Consider the following 16,930-nt stretch of genomic DNA (forward strand, 5'->3'; position numbering starts at 1 on the left):
AAGGGGAACCAACAGGGCAACTACAGTCCTTTCACATTGTACTGTCAACATTCAGAGGAAGATGATTTTATTTGTCTAGCGTAGATGGACGATGTGAAAGTAAATACTGTGTTTGTCTTTATTTTGTCGAACTGTTTCAACTAATATATATCTGGCTTTGTTGGACAGTGGTGAAGAAGACAGACTGAAATATTGCACATTTTTGAAAACCACATTTGAGGGATCATTGAACAAAATGTGTGTATATTGGCTGATATACTGACACTGGAATTTTTATCTCCCTATTATCTGTATCAACACCAAATATTGAGTTCGGTTGGGCAACAAGTTACAGGATTTGTCGGATCTAAGAGCTGGAATTTCAATCAATAGTTGGCTGCTTTAACAATCGATTAATCATAAATAATATATGAAATATGTTGGACAGTTTGCCTTGTGTCTTGTGCCTTTGTGTTTGATGTAAAATCAGAGTCGGCTACATTAGGAGCTAAAAGATCAGATTAAGTAAACGTAAAGTTACTTGAGTGATGAACCAAGTAACACAAAATACTGACAAAATAATGAAACAGAGTTTCTGTCTGTTGCTGTTTAACAACTGGCAACAAAATCCAACAAATACTGAAGCGACTAAATGGCTGAAATGTGACATCAGTTTGTGTAAAATGCCTTTTACTTGTACTCTCACAGCAGTATTGTGCGTTTTATTTGGATATAGTTGAAAAGCAAATATCTGTAATCTGCTATTGAAAGATACTTTTAAATGTATCTGTGCCCGTTTCCTATTGTTGATTTAACCATTTTAAGTTCTTACATCTTACATTTTCTACATATTTCCATGTGTTACTTCACCTAAAGACTTTCTCAAATGAATTTCAAGTAAAAATGTCATATCACAATCACAATATTGTTCAAGATCACAAGATTTAGGACTATAATAGCCCCCACAGTCTAGTCATAGTCATAGATACTTGTTTAAGTATCACAAAAAAACAGAATATGGCAGGAAAAGGATAAACAAGGTCAGACAGGGTTATGTAAAGATAAAGACTTAAGGTTTCTTCTCTTTATAGATCTGTCAGAGGAAACCTTCTGGTCAGCTGAAGATTGGAGTAAACTGTCAATACTGTCAATAGTGACAATGATAAAGCAGACATAGCATGCTAGCAACAAGGCTGTTATCAGCGCTCAATTACTCAGCACACCTGGCTGTTTGTACCCGATAAAGTTTGCTTAAGATGAACTAAACTCCCCGACATGTATTCAGGTAGAAAAGGAGGCACAGGTGAGCCGGTGGCACCACCGAAACAAACTGCTAACACTTGTTTAAGCTAACGCGACTCCTTTTGTTTACAAGCGTTCAGCTCGTTTTGTCAGAAACGACGGGTTTGGGGGAAAACTGTGCGTCTCACGGGAAAGATGACATTGTTCACTTCTTAATTAAATCAGTGTCAGCGGTGATAAATTAAAGCGTGCTGGGAGGCTGGTGACATTAGTAACACGATCCTCCTTCCTGCTCCTGTCATTTACAGGCGGGCCCGTCCTGTCCGCGCGACTTCGCTCCTTTATTAGCATTTATTAGCTTTAAAACAAATCAACACGCACAAACAAGCTAGAAGATAAAGCTACTGGCTTATTAGACGCGGGGCTGACTTATTTAAAAACATTTGCCGTCTGCTTAGCGAAACAGTTCACGCATTTCTGCCCGCTAAGCTAAGCTACGCGCTAGCTAACTTGCCGCGGCTAAGCTAACAGACGTTACCTTGACTGGCGGGGTCCATGGCGTCGATCCGACAGAGCGCGAGCTCCTGTTGTTTCCGTTACGAGTTGACGTGTTGCGGACAGCAGACTGCGGAGTTTTCAGCTCGGGGTGTAGAAAGAAACCTTCCTGGTCTTTGTAAAGCGACTGCTCCCACTCAGAGAAAGTCGTCGACAGGAACAGACCCGAACACCCAAAACAGCCCGACAGCCAGCTCAGCTTCAACTGCTGCGCTGCGTGAAGCGACCGGGCAGGACGGAGCTGCATCCGGCTGGGGAGATTTCAAAATAAAAGGTTGTATGATACCTAAACCCCACGATGATGATGATGATGGTTTGCTTTATTTAATATCATGATATGACATAACTGTTATGTTTTCCTGGTTTTAAAGGCTGCTTATAGTAAAGCGATGTGATTTTCTGAACTTATCAGACTGTTTGAATACTTGTGTTTACCCATTTTGTCATTATTTCCACATTACTGATGATTATTTATCAGAAATCTCTTTGTGTTAGTATTTTGTGAAAGTGTTTATTGTTGCAACACTGATATCAAAGTGGGGCCTTTTTGTTGTCAGCAATGTTTGATTTTGTCGCCCCATCCTAACATTGATGAAGTGCTTTTGAGGAGATTTCAAAATATCAAGGTATTTATTGTGTATCGCGATATGTCCTTAAAAACACCCTGGTCCTTCCTTCCTGCTGCTGTCAGACTGTACAACCAGCACTGCTCCCAGTAGACCTCACATGTGCACTGTGCAATACTAAACTCTACACATATCCACACCCTTTCTGGTTGCACTAATTGGACAATTTTTAATACCGATATTTATTATTTATTGTTTGTTAATAAAAATACCAAACTGCTTATACTGTTCATATTATAAATACGATGTCATATTGTAAATACCAAGTTCATATTGTAAATACTATGTATATACGAGTTAACTCTATTTCTTATCTCTTATTATATTGTTTATTTTTTACTTTTTATTATTGTTTAGGTGTGATACTGTCCTTTGGCTGCTGTGACTAAGGAATTTCCCCATTTGCGGGACAAATAAAGGATTTCTGATTCTGATTCTGATATTTATTGTGTATCGCGATATGTTCTTAAAAACCCCCTGATATTATTTTAACTGTGTAGCTTTGGGCAAGAAATTAAGATTGACTGATTGTTTTTATGCTTAAGCAAACAAAATAAACAAACTGTCTTCGTTTTCATGAATAAACTGAATAAACAACCCGACCTTAAAGGGCAACACAGTTTCATACTGTTCCACTTTGTTTATATTTGGCGGACCCTGCCACCTTTGTAGCTTTGTTTCTTTCTAGCAGTGTTCTGGAGACCTTATTCTCCTCTGAGAGCAATATTTCTCGGTTTGTATTATTACCTCATTAATTTTGTAAATTTTAAAATGCTTATAGCGTTTGCTGCCTTGTGTATATATAAGTGTTGGGATCAATATTATTCTTATTAGTGGAGGCGAGATGCTTCTTTAAATACTGAACATACATATGAACATATTTGGTATGTCTCAAATATACTTCTCTTACCATCCATTACTGTTTGTATTTGTTATCTTCAATCTATTTATTCTCCTTTATTCTTTTTACTGCTCGTAATCTTTTAATCTGTTCTCAATTTCTTTGATGTGATGTTGTCTTCTTATCGTCCTTTATTGATTTTATTTCTATTTTGCATACATTATTTTCCCTCTCTTGTCTGTGTTATCGCTTTTCGCATTTACTTTTTGTAATTTTACATTTTTCTGTTTGGCCTTCTTGTTTTAACTTTACCTTCCTTGTGTTCAGCTCCACTGTTGAGTGTTTATTCTGTAATATTTTTCTTCCTGAGTTTCCTTCTTTTACTTGATTGTCGAAGCACTTTGTAAACTCTGTTTTTAAAGCTGCTCAATAAATAAAGTTTATTATTAAAATCACTATATATTGAACTTTAATCCCGCCTTTGCCATACAATTATATATTTCAACACTCAACTTTGAAGTGTGTAAACTGTACTTTGTTCTCATGCTTTTATTTTAAAGGCGTGTCCTCCAAACAGGAAGTGATGTTGCTCTCTGCTAACAGTGACGGATTTCAGTGAATTCCTCTTCCGGCGTGGTCAAACTACGTCACAGAGACAGCTGCTGTCGAAATGTGTTATTGGTTCAAGACTTTTCTCTGTGGGGGGGATGTGGTTTGGTTTCTGAGCTGCTGGTTATAATATTTTAAATTTTAAATCCAACATGTGCATGAGAGAGAAACACACACACACACACACACACACACACACACACACACACACTTCAGTTGAGTGAAATCAGATTTATTGAATCTACACGTGTAACAAACAAACACCAGCGTCTCATCTGTCCTCTGTCATCATCCACAAACACCAAACAGACACACAAAGTGCTCGAACACACTCACAAATACACATAAAAAGTTTCTGACTTTCAAACAAAATCACAAAACCTTTTTTTAACTGAACCAAACCAAAAAAAAATCACATGTGACGTCCAGAATCATCAGTTCAGAATGTCTCTGGCTGTCGGGGTCTGACAGCAGAATTTGAAAAGAGTCTAACAAGAAAAAACACAATTAATTCTTCTAGTTAAAGGTTCTGGAGAACCATAGTTGATCCTTTAGTCTCTTTCCCAGGTCGTCGGTACTCGGTCCGAAAGTCTAACCCACATGTAGACGCGGATACATTCATGTTTATAAGACAGATCGTCCTTCTCAACTTCATCGTTTATTTCACCCGTCAGTGTTTTTGCTCCACTACTGTTTTCCACGTTTCTAATATCGATCTACAAGTCGCTCTATCACCTGACTGTTAAAGGAACAGTTCACCCAAAAATGTAAATCCAGTCACTATCTTCTCACCTTCATGCTGATGGAAAGTCAGGTGAAGTTTCACAGTCCACAAAACTAGTAGTGGGCCTAGTAGTACTTCTAGTTTTACTATGACTAGTAAAACTTGTACTTACACATCTTATACTACTGCTAATACTGCAATAATACTAGTGCTCCTTCTCTTGTAAAATCAGGTAGTACTTCCTCTGATAACACTTAAAACCAAAGACCTTTGGTGTGGAGGGCGGCAGCTTCTACTTAAAAACAAATTAAAAACAAAACTTCTCAGTGAGTTTTCAAAAATAAAAGACCAACAAAATCAGTGTCCTGTTTTGTCCACACGACACAAAAAAGTGCAAATGTGTTTTAAAGTGGATAAATATTCAGAACAAAACTGAGATGGTTGATAAAACAGCTGTAACTCTGGAGCACGTCTTCAGTCTCAGGCAGTGCTCAACTGACGAGTCTGACTCTGGAGTGAAGTGCGTCCTTCATCTCCGAACTCTTCTCCCTGTCCTCTACTTCTTCTTGTGGAGGGGTTTCAGCCAGGAGAAGCAGAAACTGGGTCGACGAGGAGCCTCGCTGAGGGCGAAAAGAGGAGGAAGAGGAGGCAGGACTGGTCTGAGCAGGACTCCTGGTCTCAGTCTCCGTCTGGAGCAAAGACGGACAGCAGATGGTTTCATACAAACACATACAAAACAAATGTTACATTTTTTTTGCAGGGGAAGCTGCATGTTATCTGATAAATTACCTCCAGTGATGTCACTCAGTGGCTAAGTTGCATTGTGGGTAATGTAGGCACCAGTTCTCAAAAGTGGTCCACTAATCTAGCATTGCACTCGTACATTTTTGTCATCATTACAAACAGTTTTTAAATCGATACGGCAGAACCAGAGACATCACCTTCACTATTCCCCACGTTCTTCTTCCTTTTAAAAAAACTGCTGCCTACATTACCCACAATGCAACGTAGCTACTGAGTGACAGGGTGCCAAACTAGACCAGCCGCTGGTTTAATCTTTAATCTTTTTTGAACATGCAAACACAACTTTTCATGAAGCAAAGTGTTGTGATGAGTGATGTCAGTGATGCTGAAGCATAAAAACAGCAAGAATAAGATTAATACAATAATAAGTTGTTACAGATTAAAGTCAGATGGTTAATTTGTCCTTACAAGTTTGAATTGATTAGTTTTTATTTATTAAAAAAGTTACTTTCTTGCTGTAATTACACAATTCAACCACTCCGTGTCAGCAGAGGCAAGAATAAATGATTCTGTCAGAGCTGAAGGTGCAGAAGAAGGTTTAATGTTTCTGTCTTTTAGAAGTAGTAGTAGTAACTAGTAGAAGTAGTAGTAGCAGTAGTAGTAGTAGTAGTAGCAGTAGTAGTAGCAGTAGCAGTAGCAGTAGTAGAAGTAGCAGTAGTAGTAGTAGTAGTAGAAGTAGTAGAAGTAGTAGAAGTAGCAGTAGTAGTAGTAGTAGTAGAAGTAGTAGAAGTAGCAGTAGTAGCAGTAGTAGTAGTAGTAGTAGCAGCAGCAGCAGCAGTAGTAGTAGTAGAAGTAGTAGTAGAAGTAGTAGAAGTAGTAGTAGAAGTAGTAGTAGTAGCAGTAGTAGTAGTAGAAGTAGTAGCAGTAATAGTAGTAGAAGTAGTAGAAGGTAGTAGTAGAAGTAGTAGTAGTAGCAGTAGTAGTAGAAGTAGTAGTAGTAGCAGTAGTAGTAGTAGAAGTAGAAGTAGTAGTAGAAGTAGTAGAAGTAGTAGTAGAAGTAGTAGTAGTAGTAGAAGTAGTAGAAGAGTAGTAGTAGAAGTAGTAGTAGGAGCAGTAGTAGTAGTAGTAGTAGTAGTAGTAGTAGTAGTAGGGGCAGCAAGTAGTAGTAGTAGTAGTAGTAGGGGCAGTAGTAGTGGCAGTAGTAGTAGTAGTAGTAGTAGTAGTAGTAGTAGTAGTAGGGGCAGTAGTAGCAGTAGCAGTAGTAGTAGCAGTAGTAGTAGTAGTAGTAGAAGTAGTAGTAGAAGTAGTAGTAGTAGCAGTAGTAGTAGTAGAAGTAGTAGCAGTAATAGTAGTAGAAGTAGTAGAAGTAGTAGTAGAAGTAGTAGTAGTAGCAGTAGTAGTAGAAGTAGTAGTAGTAGTAGTAGAAGTAGTAGAAGTAGTAGTAGTAGCAGTAGTAGTAGTAGTAGTAGAAGTAGTAGTAGAAGTAGTAGTAGTAGTAGAAGTAGTAGAAGTAGTAGTAGAAGTAGTAGTAGGAGCAGTAGTAGTAGTAGTAGTAGGGGCAGCAGTAGTAGTAGTAGTAGTAGTAGTAGGGGCAGTAGTAGTGGCAGTAGTAGTAGTAGTAGTAGGGGCAGTAGTAGTGGCAGTAGTAGTAGTAGTAGTAGTAGTAGTAGTAGTAGTAGTAGGGGCAGTAGTAGCAGTAGCAGTAGTAGTAGCAGTAGTAGTAGTAGTAGTAGTAGTAGTAGGGGCAGTAGTAGCAGTAGCAGTAGTAGTAGCAGTAGTAGTAGCAGTAGTAGTAGTAGTAGGGGCAGTAGTAGTAGTAAAACATAGTAAGTAGTAAAAACATGAAATCTAAAAACAAAACAAAAATCTGATTAAAAATAACACTGTATATATTTCTTGATTTCCAAAATAAAAGCGTTCAGCAGCACTTCCTGGTGGAGGCAGCAGGTGTGTGGCAGCAGGTGTGTGTGTACCTGAGCGGTGCAGCAGTGAGGGCAGGTGTGTGTGTACCTGAGCGGTGCAGCAGTGAGGGCAGGTGCGTCTCCCGCTGCTGTTATGTGCAAATGAAGCAGCCGATGTAAGCCCACACCCTCTGCAGGATGACCAGGAAGGCCAACAGGTAGAAGAGCAGAGTGACAGCCTGGAGGAAGACGGGTGGAGGAAGGGAGTGATACATACGTACATACACAGACACGGAGGGAGGAGAGGAAGGAGTGACGAGGAAAAAGGAGGAGAAAGTGGTCAAAGTGAGGAGATGAGAAGCTCTGTGGTGAGAGACGGAGAGATGATGCTGCAGCAGAAAGACCGAACAGTATTTTACAACAACAACAGCACAGAAACATGAGTGGTGGTGAAGCAGCTTCAGCCAGAAATGTCTGGAAACATGAACAACAACAAGCCAAAAGAAGGAGACAATGTGGAGGTGAAGCCACGTCAGCAGGTGGGTGAAGAGCGCAGGAGCTGGGATGATGATGATGATGACGATGGTGATGATGATGACGAAGGTAAAACCAGACGACACTGACCTGCAGAGAGTCAGAGGAGCTTATTTTCTCTTCAGTTTCAGCCGTTTTGTCGCTGCTCTCTCCGTCCTCCTCTTTCTCTTCTGCCAAACCTGAAGCCTCAAACTCTGAGTCTCCATCTCTTAAACTCTCCACATCATCATCATCATCTTCGGCCTCCACGATGACACTTTTAGCTTCAGAGCGATCCTCCCTCGTAGATTCAGCCTCCTTCTCTAATCCTGCTTCCCGCCTTTCATTCGGCGTCTCAACTTCAAACTCTCCCAACTCTCTTTCTTTCAGCTCTGACACACATTTCAGATTTAAATCACCTTCATCATGTTGCTCTGTCTCTTCTGCGCCCTCTAATCTTCCACCGCTGAGCTTTAAGTTGTCCTCGTCCGTCTCTGATCTTCCTCCCTCGAGCCCAGAACGAGTCTCCTCAGGTGGTTTGGATGATGGACGATCATTGTTAGCAGCAAAACCGTCTCCAACATGGAAACTTCTATCTGCAGCCCCTGGTACGCACACCCAGCCCTGCATGTCCTCCTCCTCCTCACCATCTTCTCCTGCTGCCTCCTGCTGAGTCAGTCTCAGTTGGGGGACAGGTGTTACAGCAGGTGCCTTCAGGGGTTGAGGCTGGGATTGGCTGCATGGAGACTGGAGTCCACCTCGAGCTTCAGTCTGGATCCTGGCCTCTACCAGGTGATCTTCTGCTGGTCGTGATGAACAAATCGTCTGCTCTGCATCCTGAACCTTCAGCTGGACGTCTGCAGGAACGGGGCTGCACCAGCTGTTTGGTTTGTACCAGCTGGGATAAAACGTAGTATCGTTTCCCTCGTTCATCTTCACTTCTTCTTCTTCTTCTTCTTCATCCTGAGCATCTTGTTTGTCCTCTGACTCGCTCTGTGTCGTCCAGTCACCTGCTTCACTTCCTGCCTCTGCACCTTCACACTGATATGTGAAGAAAGACAGTTGAGAAGCCAAATGGAAGATTCAGCCTGTTACCAAAAAACCTGAGCATTTTCCAAAAGGATACAAAAATGCTTTACGATTGATTTTCATCCTTCTGAGGAGCTTTTAGTTTGGGTTCATTTCAATCAGCTGACAGAGACGTGAAAACATCTGACAACACCGTCTCATCATCATTTGTATCGTTGTAAAGATAGACAGTATAACACCCGGTCTGTTAATGTACAAACGCAAATACTAGAGTTCACATTTGCTAATGATGCTACAAGTCCACATATAAGTCTGCGTCATCAAAGCTTTGTTTTATGAAATACCCGCGTACAGGAGGACAGGGCCTAAGAAAGCAAATAAACCAGCATTTATCAAAACTAGTGTTAAAGGTGCCATCTGTGAGAAAAGCTGATTTTTGAGTCTTATTCCCAACTCTATTATTATCTACTATTTGACGAGTTGGGAATGAGACTCAAAAATCAACTTTTCTTACAAATAGCAGCTTTAAATGTGCAACACTTACAACAAAAGATGATTTAAAACATCTTTAAGTTGTGAGCAGACACTGTTTTAAAATGCCGAGGACACGAGGAGGCAACATTAAAGAAAGATTGATTAATATATATGAACTGAGGCCAGAAGCTGTGTGGACGGCAGGAAATCAATCTTAAAACGATGTTTTTGTGAAATGAATAATTTTATCCACATTTTGGAAAATGGTGCAATAATTTATCTTATTGTAGTTAATGGGTTCAGAGAAAGAGAAGAAACTGAAGGACAGAAATCTGTAAAGAAAAATGTGCTGAAAGAAAATTAGTTTTTGTTAATTTTCACACATTTAACAGTTTTATTTATCAACTGAAGGAGGAGAAAACTAGCTGCGTAGTGACTCTTTAACTTTCTCTGTCGACTGTTAGCAGGTCTAATATTTCTATCTGTGACTTACTGAACATTTCTTCTGACGGTTGCTGGGATTTTATATCTTCAACCTGATTTAGACTTAAGGAAAAAGCAGATGTAGAGTAAAAACAGATGTTTCCTCTCCAGCAGCTGTGGTTCTGTACCTGTTGTGTGCTCATTCCATCCTGATGTTCACAGATGTTTCCCTCTTTAACAGGCTCAGGAGCTGCACATCTGTCCTCCTCCGCTTTCTCCTCCTCCTCCTCCTCCTTGTTCTTCATCTGACCAGATCCTCCATCGTTCATCTGCGAGTCGTCAGTCTCTGGCTGCAGATCTGCTCCTGCGGGCTGCACAGAGTCCATCACCAGGCCTGGAGCTGGTGGAGCTGGTGGAGCTGGTGGAGCTGGTGGAGCCGGGGCTGACGTCGGTGCAGCTGGTGGGGATATCAGCGCTGGGACTGGCTCTTTAACTGGTTCGAGAGCAGATTCCAGGTTCTGGGTGGTGTCCGGGTGGTGTTTTGGTTCTGTGTTCTGGACAGAGGGCTCTTTGGGTTCCTCTGGTTCTTGTTCCACCTCTGGTTCTTCAGGAACATCTTCCACAACTGCAGAGGGACAACAAATCCTGTTGAGATTGAACTGCAGCGAAGTTTATGTGACATTTAAAAGTTACTTTCTGATATTTTGAATCTTTTTTTAAAAGTTGGTTTGATAAAAATGTCTGACGTTGAAATCTTTGATCCATCCTGATCAATAACTCTCCAGCTCTGTTATGTTTTGGTCATTTTGTGCTCTCGAGGTCTTACTCTCTCGTTCTTTACCTGCTGCAGCTCTCAACTATTTTTGGATCAGACTCATAGACCTTAAATCCAAAAAAACCCTGGAGCAGATAGAGTTACTGAGTTTATATTTCATCTTCACTCAGGCAGCTTTACGCTTCAGACTTCACAAGCACAGAGAGCTTTTTCTGTTTGTTAATACTGAGTGAACATTGGAGGAAGGAGTGGATCGAAAACTATGTTTTTAAATTCAAAATGGTGTCTCATAAAAATAAAGTTTCAAAGTGTTTTCGCTCGTCTCACCTTTGGGGAAGTCTAAGCTCCTCAGAGCTCTCTCCTGCCTGCTGAAGTTATATCTGTAGTGAGTCATACTCTCATAACCTGGTTTCAGTGTCTCTGCTGGACACGAGCCGGTCGCTGCCAACACTCTGAGGAGAGGTGAAGGTGGAGGTGAAGGTGGAGGAACAGAGAAGGAAAAGGAAGAAGGAATCAAACTTTAGAAAATAAAGCACCAAACTAAACGGTACTTTTTTAATCACATAATGTAAATACACAACATGTTTTCATCGCAGTACTCACTTTGTGATCAGCTCTCTTGAATTCTGAAGGAAGGAAGAGGACAACAGAGATACAGAGATCGTTTTAGAGACTCGACATCATGACACACAAATCAAACACGTCACAAGCAGAAAAGAAAACAAAGACCAGCTGAGTCGAGCCAAAGCCGGCTCCTCGTTTCACCTGACTCAACCTCTCGTGGAACAACAAATATCAAACTGCTCCCCGCTCTCTCTGGTGTCAGCTTCCGGCTTCCTAAATCAAACCACCGACACATCGTAACATGGATGTTGTTGTCGACTGTGTCATGTACATACAAGTCTCTCTCTCAGAATAGAAGTTCTTACATACGACCTCACAAATCCTACGAATAAAACCTCCCACAGAAGTTTGTTGCGTCTCCTTCCTGAAACAAAACCTTTTTTAGAATTAGAGGAACTCATCAGAAAAGTGCGTCTTAAAAATGTTGACTTAAAATATAAATAAAATAAATAAAAACTCTGCATTAAATGTGACACTTGATGAACTCGGCGAAAGATTTACGTGTAATTAAAATACTTAGTTACTTTCCACCGCTGTAAGAAACACACACACACACACCTGGACAAAAGCAGCCATGTCGGGCTCATCCATGCTGCTCGCCGCCCTCTCCATCAGTTTGCTGTTGGCCTCCACGCTGTCTCCATAGCAACGCACCAACGCCTTGGCGTGACCCGTCTTCTCTTCCTGCTCGGAGCTGATTCGCTGCGTCATCGCCTGCGACGTGACGATAAAAATGGTTTAACGACAACTAACACATACTACTTCAGAATAAAATCCAGTTTGTTTAAAACAATATTACTTCTTCTGCAGCTGCTGCAGCTTCTTAAGGCCATTCAATTAAAAATGTATACAACAGTCTGAGTGAATCAATAGAAGATAATAAGATCTGACCTTCTGTTTCTCCTCCAGGATGGAAAACACATGACTGAACCTGTCGCACACACTCTGTTTCTGAGTCTTACAGTTCTCCTGCAGAGAGCACAATCAGGATTAGTAATGCATGAGTTTATTTGAGTGAGATACTGGATGTATTGCTGGTAAACGCAGCGTTAATCCACCTCTATGTTCCTGCAGGTCTCCTCCAACTCGTTGATCAAACTCTGGACTTTGTCGTTGAACGCCACCAGAGAAGTGACTTCTTTACTCAGCTCGTCCTGGGAAATATAACACAACAGGGACAGAAATTGATTCTATTTGATATCAACTCACAAATAGCAACTAAATTATGATTTGACAGTTTTATTACTGAACTCTTCAGTGGAAATATTATTTCATCAATGCTTCCAGACATTTAAATATATGATATCATTTGAATATTCAGCAGCGATGTAAAACAGACGGACAGAGTTTTATCGACCTTCTGCTGCTGGTAGACGTCCGTCAGAGGAGCCACCTGATGAGACTGATGAGCCCCGAACACTTTACACAGAGAACATGTGGGAACCTGACAGGTGAGACAGTAGATGTTCACCTTCTCCCCCTCGTGGTCCGGACATGTGACCTGAGCAGCAGGTGGAGGAGGAGGGAGGGGGCTGCAGAGAGGGGGGGGGGGGGGGGGGGCACACCTTCAAACACCTGTATGTTCAGATGACGTAATCATAACTCTGCATGTTGTCTCTCCTCACCTCGTCTCCTTGTTGTTGTTGTTGCTGACTTCCTGTTTGTAGACGTCGATGATGTTCTCCACCAGCAGGTTTCGTTGGAGGCCGTAGACTCCGTGGCGATCCAGCACCACCTCGTGTCTGCAGGACGGACAGCGGAAACGGCCGCTGTTCACCAGCATGGTGGTGCGAGCCTGGAACAAGGACGGCTGGACGGAAAGAAATTATATCAAAATGTTGGAAATATTAATGATATGATGATGGTTTTGACCTTCAAACCTCCACGGCTGCCTGTCAACACCCAACAGTTGGAGGCTGCTGTCATACAGCACAGCTGCATGCTGGGATTTCAATAATTAGCAACAACAAGTTTTCAGTCGGGGGTCACCGGTGGAGAATGTGTAAAATCCTCCCAAACGTCTCCCCGGGTGAAGTCAGAGCCGGTTCAGGACGGGTTACTGGGTAAGAACAGGACTGGAAAGTCCCCTGTTCACCATCCAGCATGTAAACACTGTGGCACACACACACAGACACACACACACAGACACACACGGACACACACGGACACACACACACCTCGTGGTGCTGGGCAGCTATAAATAAGGACGGAGAGTTGAACAGAAAACAAGTGATCACAGGAGAAAAGTGGAGCAGAAGTAGAAACTGATTGGAGAATTGAGAGTTGCGAGACGGACAGACGAGTGAAGAGACGTGCGGATGAGAGCAGAGAGACTTGTGGAGGTTAAAGCGTCCAGAAATAGTGGCCTTTAATAAGCTTCAGCTGCTGTCGGGCCTGACGGAGGATCAGAGCCGCTCGCAGACAAACACTGAGGCCTGAGGACTCGAAGAGAGAGACGAGAGCGGGTTTATAATGTTTTTAGGGTGAAGTTCAGCTTATACAACATTTCTCCTGATGTGTAAACCACTTCACAGCTCTCTGTCCGTAAACTCAGAGTGTCACAAAGTCACACAACAGTTAACAAACCCGGTCAGTGGAGCTCAGAGTCCTGCTGGTGTCAGGGGGCAGGAGGAGCTCTTGAATGCATCGCTGTGATGACCAAATATCGTTCGTTACGGGCAATTTTTTCAGTCCAGATATGATAATGATTTGCTGATTCTGGGCTGAAATCACGAGTATTTCTTTGTTGCTAAATTGGACCGTAAAGTTAAATTGGATCAGGTCGGGCACCGCGGCATAATCCACAGCAAGCTGCAGCGTCTGAGGTGTTTTCTTGTAGATTTTTTAGTTTTTTTCTGGTAAATTTCTCACTTTAATCTCAGAGAATATCAGATTTTTTCTCCTCCAGATATTTCCTCTTTTCCCCGGCGCCATAATTAGTTTTTGGCCCTTCCACAGCGTAGCGAGGTGATCTTTAGGATGAGAGCTACATCTTTTTATTGCACGTCTCAGTGTGAGTGTGTTTTACAGGACCGGGCCCACTCAGGGTCAGAGGTCACGAACATGAGCATGACAGCGAGGGAGGAGTCTGTTAAGCTCCCATCTCACATACCACACACACACCAAAACACACACGTGAACATGAAAGGTACCTCAAGCCCACACCATGTCAGCATGTCAGGTTTGTAGTAAAACTGCAGATGTCAGAGCGAGTGATGAAGAGCGCAGGATAACAAGAACTGGATATTCTGAGAGACACTGAAGGTTTTAGGTTCTGGTTCGGTTAATCCAAACAGTCTGTGCTCTCACAGGGAGAAAAGTCATGTGCCCATGTTACTAATAGTAACCTTGTTATCAGATAAAATGTCTCCAACTTGTTGCCACACTTGTTTTTGTCAGCACCGTGCAGCGTGGCTGTTCTGATGGTTCAGACTGAGTTTCTGAACCAATATCAGGTGGATCATCTTCTGACATTCATGGTGAATTCACCTGACTTTCATGACTCCATTGACTTTTCCTGCAGCACCGCCAACAGGTTGATGTTTTTGGTTTTAAAATCGCCCACCAAAAATCTAATTCCACTAAAAGGGGTAATTCCCTCACACGCTTTTCACCTCGGCATCGATAGATTTCAAGATCTGGTGAGCTGCTGACACACCTCCAGCACAGCTGTGGACCGTCATGTGATCAGAGGCAGCATTTAAAGCTGCTGTGAGCATTATTAATTATTTAAATGAGTGTTAATTAGCTCTGTATTCCAACAGTAATCACTGTCAGAGAGTAAAAAATACATTTCCTGGTATCCCTGCTCACTTTATAACTGAAGAGAAACAGCCGATCTTCTTGCTGAGGGTCTTGTTTGCTTGTAGGTCATTTAGAGGCTTCAGGATTAAACTGAAACTGTTTAAACTCTTTGTTACACACAACTGCAGACTCAAGTTCTTATGCAAACAAATGAACAATAGCAGTAATCGTAGGTCACAGCAGGTGTTTCTTTACGTGTTCATGAGTGAACCAGCTAAATATCCACACGTCCCATTTTAGACACTGATAATCCACTGGACACACACACACACACGCACACACACACACACACACACACACACACACACACACACACACACACACACACACACACACACACACACACACACACACACAATGCAGTGGTAACAATGCAGTGCTAAAAAGAGCTGTGTGTCCATACAGAGATTGTATACACAGGAACACACAGTACACACGTTAATACACATTAGCAGTGGCTGACGTGTGTGTGTGTGTGTGTGTGTGTGTGTGTGTGTGTGTGTGTGACCGACCTGGTAGAGTTCGTTGGCACACTTCCTGCAGAGGTTGTGCTCGCAGGGCAGGATGACCACAGGTTTATTAAAGAGCTCCAGACAGATGGGACAGATCAGCTGTTTCTCCAGAGCTGCCAGCGCCGCCTCGCCCTCCGCTCCCCCGCCGCCGCCGCCGCCCTGCAGGCAGCTCAGGTCCACCGGCAGCGACATGGCCGCTCCGCTGAACTTCACCTCCTCCTGTTGAGACCAGAATGAATTGATTTTAAGATACTGCAGTGGTGTCTTTACACATTTAGTTTGACTTCCAGCCGTTTGGTTCAGTTCTTTGAAAATCCTCTCACATGGACTTGAAACCTGTTCAAGATACTTTATCAATTTAAATTGCCGCTTTCATGAACACACCTCCAGAACTACCTGTTTACAACTGTTAAGAATACCATCATGTCAATGTGGTACTGCTTATTAGCTGAATGTCACAACAGGAGGTGGCGGTGCTGTTATTACCGGCCACACGGAGGACAAACAGCCTACGCAACATCGGATATTTTTAAGGACGCCTGGAGACTTTTCCATCCGTGATCGTGGTGACCAAAACAGGTATTTTAAGCCAAACCACGATCTTCTCCTGAACCTAACCAGAGCATAAACACAGCGCTATGATGAGAGAGAAAAAGAAAATTCGAGCTAAAGAAACGTACTCAGCTAACATTTATTCTGGCGATTAGGTTGAACTTGAAGGTTAGGTTGAAGCAGAGGGGTCGGACTTTCACATTCCCTTCAGGTCTGACCTGTAAAGATCAGAATTGACCAACATCATTATTTAAAGCTCTGCCATTTGTATGAACTGAAGCATACAGAGGCGTTGGGCTGTACTGACCTTGTCTGAAAAAAGACTTTGCTTCACACGTTTTATCGGAGCCTGGTGATAATAACACGATTCTACCGAGGTCTGTAAAAACACCGCTGGGAAACACAAGGGAAAATATATTTATAAAGTTGCACAAACTTTCTCCTGATTTCCTGATTTAACGACTATATTCCAATATTTGAAAATCATGACCCACCCCTGCTTAAACAGACACCAGACATACAGTAACTTATAAATGGGACAAGTAGCCTACAGGGCTGTCATGATATCAGATTTTCACTACACAATTATCGTCGACAAACAAATTCACAATAACGATATTAGCGCGATTTCTATAGCAAATCTATCTTTAACTTTGTTAATTGTGTGTTTTATTTCAGTTATGGTCGCAGACTCTCTCCACCTCCCTACACTCGTATTTTGAGTCATTTATTTGCCAAAAAAGAGACAAAAGTGTACAAAAAGAACAATTACAATCCAGATTACAAGGTGAACAGACAGACCTTTGCCAGATTATTAACCCAATATCTATATTTCAGTTTTTAATATTGCGGTTATTGTAAATATCGCAATATTGTGACACCCCTCGGCTGGTGTGGTGTAAACTAGTGAAAACTTTCTGAACAATGCTTCATGTAGTTATTGGCTAAAACATTTGAAACATCACTTTTACTGGAAAGTGAGGAAAACGTAATGAGCCCGACA

The 16,930-nt window shown here is 42.0% G+C and overlaps 2 protein-coding genes across 5 annotated transcripts in view; both read right to left on the reverse strand.

Moving 5' to 3' along the window:
- The window catches only part of tpd52l2b (tpd52 like 2b), a 29,515-nt gene extending 27,491 nt beyond the window's left edge, over positions 1-2,024 (reverse strand). For 3 of the 4 annotated variants that reach the window (XM_073469774.1, XM_073469776.1, XM_073469775.1), the window contains exon 1: positions 1,760-1,976. In XM_073469774.1, the coding sequence (XP_073325875.1) occupies positions 1,760-1,778 (19 nt within the window). In that variant the 5' untranslated portion in view covers positions 1,779-1,976. Of the gene's footprint in view, positions 1-1,759 lie in introns of all 4 variants that reach the window. The other variant, XM_073469773.1, reaches the window with a different exon arrangement.
- A 5,349-nt stretch (positions 2,025-7,373) lies between these two features.
- Positions 7,374-15,567, reverse strand: LOC140999307 (tripartite motif-containing protein 54-like). Its single transcript, XM_073469637.1, has 10 exons — positions 15,376-15,567; positions 12,704-12,869; positions 12,417-12,613; positions 12,118-12,213; positions 11,951-12,028; positions 11,618-11,773; positions 11,039-11,061; positions 10,763-10,887; positions 9,849-10,285; positions 7,374-7,460 (listed from the first exon to the last, which is right to left on the reverse strand). Exons 1-10 carry the CDS (start codon positions 15,565-15,567, stop codon positions 7,374-7,376), a joined length of 1,557 nt encoding a protein of 518 aa, XP_073325738.1.
- Positions 15,568-16,930: the final 1,363 nt, after the last annotated feature.

This window comes from Pagrus major, chromosome 7, assembly GCF_040436345.1.
Source record: "Pagrus major chromosome 7, Pma_NU_1.0".
Classification (NCBI taxonomy): Eukaryota; Metazoa; Chordata; class Actinopteri; order Spariformes; family Sparidae; genus Pagrus; species Pagrus major.

Bases quoted from the DNA above. Each gene is read 5' to 3' on its own strand.
- LOC140999307 (XM_073469637.1), bottom strand. From the start codon at position 15,567: ATGTCGCTGCCGGTGGACCTGAGCTGCCTGCAGGGCGGCGGCGGCGGC. The intron at 12,214-12,416 runs GTCGATAAAACT...TATATTTCCCAG, and splicing joins ACGTCTACCAGCAGCAGAAG to GACGAGCTGAGTAAAGAAGT. The intron at 11,774-11,950 runs GTCAGATCTTAT...GTCACGTCGCAG, and splicing joins TCCTGGAGGAGAAACAGAAG to GCGATGACGCAGCGAATCAG.